General features: G+C 50.6%; 1 protein-coding gene across 1 annotated transcript; it reads right to left on the bottom strand.

Moving 5' to 3' along the window:
- Window positions 1-1701: 1701 nt before the first annotated feature.
- Window positions 1702-6439, bottom strand: PLPP5 (phospholipid phosphatase 5). Its single transcript, XM_082608521.1, is given in 8 exon segments — window positions 1702-2867; window positions 3764-3934; window positions 4574-4698; window positions 5176-5239; window positions 5618-5635; window positions 5638-5707; window positions 6147-6255; window positions 6364-6439. Coding segments are annotated over 8 exon segments (780 nt in total). The 5' UTR covers window positions 6423-6439; the 3' UTR covers window positions 1702-2703.
- Window positions 6440-6632: the final 193 nt, after the last annotated feature.

Raw genomic sequence — 6632 nt, 5'->3', positions numbered from 1 at the left:
AAAAGCTGACAGACCTGAAATTACACAGCTTTGACTGCTTATTAAGTGATGAATAAAATGTTTTAGTGGTACACTGATGGTGAAATAGAGTTTGTGTAAGCCATCTGCCACGGCTGCTTGGGTGAAGGGAGTATCGAAGAGTGTCCTCTTCAAGCACATAAACAGCGTTGCCCTCTTAGGTACCCATGGTGCAGGATGCTATGGAACAGGCTCCCGGCACAGGCAGTGTTGGTAGACCTGGCTAGGGGGAGGTGTTCCTTATTCTGAAAGACAAACCTGCGTCTGTGGGGCCAGGAACAGCCATTGCAGAGTCAGTGTCAGAGCGTGCAAGTGAGATGCACCTTGAAGACGACCAGTGAATGGAGACTAATTGTTTCCAAGGCATCTTGCTCACCACTGTGCTGTAGGTATCTTCTTTCTCACAGGTCTCAGTTTGTGATTGTCTTTGCAGTTCTCTTTGTGACAGTCCTTCACACTCCTCTCAGGTTCCTACAGGCCCTGGTGGACACAGCGGTGTAGACAGGCAAGCTGTGTTTCGTTTTTTACATCTGTTTCTTGTAAGTAAATGTATCATGGTACCCAAAGCCCTGGAATTTAACATTCACATAAGCCATCTCTTTGACAGCAGAGGGAAGGTTAATTACTGTCACCCTAGAGATAAGGTTGGGGTAAAGGTGAGAGCCTGGCCTTTCCTTGTCCATCTGCTTACACACTGATGCTAAGCCACTAAGAAGTCTCATCTATATGAAATACTTTATTTTCTTCACTACGTAAACTCTGGGTGTGAAGTAAGGGTTACTGAGAATTCAGTAGCATTCAGTACATATTAAAGGGGAAGCTTTCATCAAGTTGTTGTCTTCAAATTTAAATTTGGTCTTCCTATTAACAGAATAACTAAAATTTAAGAGTAAACCAAAGGACCAGCAAGAGTGAGTCCCTGTAACCAAAGATGAACAGGATCAACCTGGATGGCTAGATAAACCACTGTTTGTACTAAGAAGTGTTTCTTTCTGGTGGTGAGGGGCAGGTGACTGGAAAAGAGCTTTATATCCTGTTTGTCCCCCTGTGCTGGTATCACGGATGTATATTCCACAGGGTAATAAGCTTGACTTGAGTTCCTTGTTTAGTTGTATATTATTTGCACTACTTCGGTTGTATCATGTGCAATCTCTTGACCAAGCCTATTTTTAAATGCTGGTAGAGTATCATTTTATACATATTCCCAGCTGCAGAACTGGTATTGCTTATCACAGCAAAAGAGTTTGTTTGCATGGAAAGATTAATAGCACTGATCAGCTTTCTGATATTTTGCACTTTTGGAAATGTTTTTTATGTGATTATATTTAAAACTTTAGTAAATACTGAAATAAAACCATATTGACCAGTTGCCTACTTTTACCTGGCTCATCCATCATAAAGTAAAGAGAGTCAATACAATAATCATTTCTCTTCCCCTTGTGTACTACTAAAACAAGTTTAAAAAGAGTTTGGGGCAAAGAACTAACATTCAGGTTCTTTCCCCTGACTGTTGATTTAAAGTACGGCGATTATAAGGTGAATATTGAGATGCTCCTTTGGTATTATTGACATCAGCCATGCTATAGATAGTGGAATCACTTGTGTCAGATAGATAGGGAATCTGGTGTCTAACTTTGGAAATGTTTCAGGTCTCAAATGGAACTTTAAGCACAAAAACCCACGTTCACCGTTAGGAAAAAGATATATTGAAAATATGTTACAGAAATACACAAATCAAGGTCATATTTAAAATATAATCACAAAAAGGAAACAAATAAAATATAGTCACAACACAGAGAAAGGCCGTTATAGGTCCTACACTATCAGTTCCGCCAACGTCCTGTCATGGTCCATTATACCCCACGGTGAGGGCGGGGCGGGAGGAGACTCGCCTGCCCTCCAGACGGCTGTGTCTCTGACTGCCCTGCCCTGCCCTGCCCTGGCTGCCTGGCGCAGTTGGTGCATTCGGGCGGATCTTCAGTCCTGAGTGGCGGGAAAGCAGCTCGCGTAAGTGAGGTGGAGACAGCGAGTACTGAATCCACGCTCCTGACCAGCTTCTTTTGTATTGTGTTTACTCAGTAACTCAACAAATTATCAAATCGTTTATGTTTACAGTATTCAAAATGGACAGCAGTACTTAGCTGGACTTGAGTAAGATACGCACAGTGGTAAATAAGCCAGAATTGGAGATTCTCCTACTTAAGGCGTGATGGAATTGCCACCAGAGAAAGTAAACAGAACTAAAATAATTTAATTGCTCAGGCCCTAGATTTTAAGATTTTGAGCTATGGGAAATGGAAATTAAGTTCTGATCATCAGCGCTAGCTTCTAGGATGAAGTGGGGCTAAGGTGAAAGCTTCTTTGTGACAGAATCATTCCAAGAACAGTACTGAAGTTAAGTGTAAAAACACTGTAGAGGTTGGGATACCAACCTGATGGGCCACATTCATAAGCTGGAAAGACCACGAAAAGATCTCGTTACTGGAACGCGTGGCGAACAGTAGTGAAAAAGGACCTTGACTCCCCGTGATAAATCCCTGTGAGCCAGGGCAAAACTGCATGATCACTGGGGCTTCTCTCCTCACCTGTACCTCTCAGGAGGTAAAAGGTCAGAAATTCTTGTCCTGGGCGTGGTGAGTTAGGAGGGGCTGATTCACCTGTTTTCCAGGGAGGCAGCTCCAGTGTCTAAACATCAAAATGATGAGGGTCGCCAGGCTGCTTTTGCGCGGTGGGAAGAGCAGGGCTGCGCTGCAGTGGTCTGTGGCACCGGGCGTCCGTCAGGGGCGGGTAGTACTGCCCGTAGCAGACGTAGGCGAGCGTCAGGCCGACGGCGGATGCAGCCAGGACGTCTGAAGGCAGAGGGGATGGGCCTTCCCTCGGTCACGGTGACGCCAGCCAGCAGAGGGAGCTCGGCCCTCCAGGCTACTCTACTTGTTTGGCCTGCGAAACCCCTCAGGTCCAGGCTTATGGGGTTTTTGGGTTTTCTTAATTTTACCGTACAGTTGCAGGATTGTCATTGTCAGGTTGTTCTCTAAACACCAAATCAAGACACATCTTTAGTTGGGTAGTTACAACAAGGCTTTTTCTGAGTTCACTGCATTGAATATTTTTAATTGAGAAGAATAATGAAGGTTCACTTAATGCTATCAACAACTCCTCACCATTTAAAGGGTTCTAGAGGAAGGAATAAACTCTTCAGGAGTTGCCTCTCTTTGCAAAAATTTATTCTTTAAAACTGAGCTCCTAAGGTCCTCTGGGCAATACTGTCAGCTTTTTTTTTTTGGACTGTGGGCTTTCTGTGCAAATATTCTGTAATTTGGATGTTTTACTCTATCATTCAACTTCAATTTCTTTGGTTTAATTACAATTTTATGTTTTCTTGAATTTTACTTTCGTTTCTGAACAAAAACCTCACAACAGGGAACTTGATTTTTAAGACAGTAAGTAAACTGAATTTTGAGGTTGGTTGTAAAAAATTTCTTACAGAGTTTATTCTGAACTTATGATGCTTCACAGTCGTGGGAAAATCAGAATGTTCCTCCTTGGTAATCTGTTTAAAAGGTAACCGTGTGCTTTTTCATTTTCCGTGTAGCGATAAACGCATACTCAGTACAGAACGCAGACCATCCTCTGCTCACTTGTCTGCTCATTCAGCAGACACCCGGGGGGCGTCTCCTGTGCCGAGTGCTAGGGAGAAATGATGGGAGAACGGTGGAGGCGTCCGTGGCCTGGGTGCCTTGCTTACCTTGCCAGTGACGCTTGTAGTCACAGGTGCGGGACAGTGCAATCAGAGCTGCAAAGAGTAGGGGTGACAGAAAGGCACAGAACCTCCAAGATTTCCCTCGGCCTCGTGGGGTGAAGCAGTGTAACTTCCCTGCCAGGTAGAAGGACGCGAAGGCCAGAGCAGCAAATGCAACTAGAAGAGGGAAGACCTCTAAGTATATGTCTTTTAAAGAAAAAGAGGAGGCTGGCGGGTATGAATATGTTTTTACCCCTTTTGGTAACTTTTGGTGTAGATCATCGACCTACATCGTCAGTCATGAGGGAGAAGGAAACAAAAGCGAAAATGAAGGGCCGTTTCCCAAAGTGAGTAACATTTACCCTGAGGCTAGTTTTGGAATCCTAGCAATGGGACTTCACTTCCTGATGCGTTAGTTTCCTGATGCATAAATGGGAATCATAAAAACAACAGTACGCATCTCACTGGGCTCTTTACGGTAGCAAACGAGACACGAATCTAAAATGCTTTCGGAAGCACCTGACATACAGTGACTCTTCAATAAAGGTTAGTTAATATTTTTATGACTGGAACAAGATTGCAGGATTTAGGCAAATAATACAGTAATAATGTTCAAATTTCATGAAGGTAAACTACTTCCTCTGTACTCGAATATTTAATATTCGAGGTTCAAGCTTGTTATTAAAGAAGGGGGCTCTCCGATTTCTAGATACAAGAACAAGAGTGCGTGAGACGTTCCCACCCTCACAAGCTTCCGAGGTTAAATTCAATGATCCCCAAAAAAGCACAGATGTAGAGCCCACGTGGTACTCCTACAGGAAGAATGTCCGCTGGGGAAGCTCTTGCGGCCCTCATTCACCACGGCCTCGTTCCCCGTGCACGGCAGGTCATGATGGGCTTGCCCGTCGGGGAAGCAACGGTAGAAGAAGTCTGGGCGTGGCCTGCAAGAAATAAGCAAGGTCCGAACGTGGATCATTCACAACTCCAGAAATTATTTTTTGGTTGTGTTGTTAGATACCTTTCTTAACTGTCAGTCAAATAGTGTCCCAGGCAAAACAGTGAAACCGGATTGGGCAGTCACCACTAAGAGAAAAGCCTTATTTCCAGGGTCAATATTTAAATCAGGAAGGAAAAAAAGCCACTGCGGCACACAGTTACTTTTTAGGGCAGAGAGTGAGTCGTGCTGCAGCTTCTGGGGCTGCTCTGGGGGACACCGACGCTGTGTCAGTGGGAAATGCTGTCCAGGGCAGAAGAGAGGACCGAGGTAGAGGGAAGGGAGGAAGTGTTGTTAGCAGAGAAAGATCAGACTGAGAATAATACAGAGAAAAGGCTACGGGAAGGTGCGGCAGCAGTTGCGAGCGCCTGCCCTCCCGGGGGCGGGGGGCGGGGGGCGGGGGGCGGCAGCGCTGGGCACTCACCTCCCCACTATCAGTTTGACTGTGTTGGTGAAGACGCCGTTCAGAGCCAGGGCCAGGCTGGCAGCTGGAAGGCAACGGAAGTGGCTGCTGGTGGCGTCTGCCCAGGAGGAGCGGCCGGGTCCCCGTCTCGTTAGGCGCAGCCGCGGTCTCCGGGGACAGGGGAGCGCTCGGGCTCCAGCCGGAGCGGAGCGTGAGGATAATCCCGGCCCCCGCCGGCCACTCCGCCGTGGCCCAGGGAGAACGCGCTACCCGGGCTGAGGACGCGTCGGAGCTGCAAACAGTCCGGTGCACGCAGGTGCGCCCAGGACGTGGAGCACGTCTCACAGGCAGCAGGCGGGGCACCCGGGAGACACAGTCACCCGAGGAACGCAGAGCCGGCCGCCCCGCAAGCCCCGTGGGGGCCCCCGCCTCCTGCTTCCGGCGCTGGGGAGGCCGCGCTTACCCAGGCAGGCCTGCGGCTGTCCACTGCGTCCGCCTTCTTCAGACACCTGGCCAGGAGGACCGGGGCCAGCGGGGCCAGCAAGGCGACCACCTGCGCCGGACACGGCAGAGCTCAGCACGCGAAAGGAAACAGGGCCGCCCCGAGAACGTCACACGGCTAGCTGGGAAAAGAGCTCCCACAGCAAGAGGGGTGAAGTGACAGCAGAACTGGCCTATCAGGCCTCCCGGCTCCCCCGCAAGTGCGGTGTCCCGGGTCCGCCTGCGGCTAGCTGGGCGCCGAGCTCCCGCGGGAGCCGCCGTCACCGCTGCTCTCAACGACCAGTTGCCCCGGGCCGCCCTGAGCAGCCGCCCCCAGACCCTGTCCCTGGAGCCGAAGCGGACGGACTTCTCTCTCAACCTGGCCCTTAACCGTTACGACGCGAAGGCTCGTCTTCAGCTCCGTGGCGGAGCCAGGGGGACCTGCCCGCTCCCTCCCTAGCGTTCGGCTCCGTGAGAAGTGCGCTCAGAAGGAAGGCTGGTTCTCCACGCACAAACATCGGCTTGGTGGCGAAATACTCTGCTTCCACGTACGGATTCCGGTAGAGCCACATCTCCTCGGGCTGGATGACCCTCTGGAAGGGCGGGAGCAGCTCTGTTACCCTAAAGGGGACACAAAGGTGCGGGCGCGTCGGCGGCTTCCCGGAAGCGTGCGCGGAGCCCGGCCGGGCGGCGGGGCCGGGGGCCGGAGGCCGGAGCGCAAGTCCTTACAGGAAGGCCGCGAACAGCACGAGCCGCACGCCCACCTCCGCCGCCACCTCCTTCCCCATCACGGCGCCCGCGCTCAAGGCTGACGTGGCGGCGCCGAGGGAGGGGGGCGCGGGGCGGGGCCGGAGCGGGGGCGGGGCCGAGGCGGGGCGAGAGCGGCCCCCAGCGCCTGAGACAGAGGCGGACGGAAGTGAGGGGTCGCCCCAGCTGTCTGTCCCCCGCCCGCCCGCCCGCGCGCCCGACGTTGCGTACCTTACCGAGGCCCGGGCCTT

Source organism: Mesoplodon mirus (assembly GCF_964341445.2).
Source record: "Mesoplodon mirus genome assembly, chromosome: 20".
Classification (NCBI taxonomy): Eukaryota; Metazoa; Chordata; class Mammalia; order Artiodactyla; family Ziphiidae; genus Mesoplodon; species Mesoplodon mirus.
Note: the sequence above shows the minus strand (reverse complement) of the source record. Positions and strands in the feature narration are given on the sequence as shown.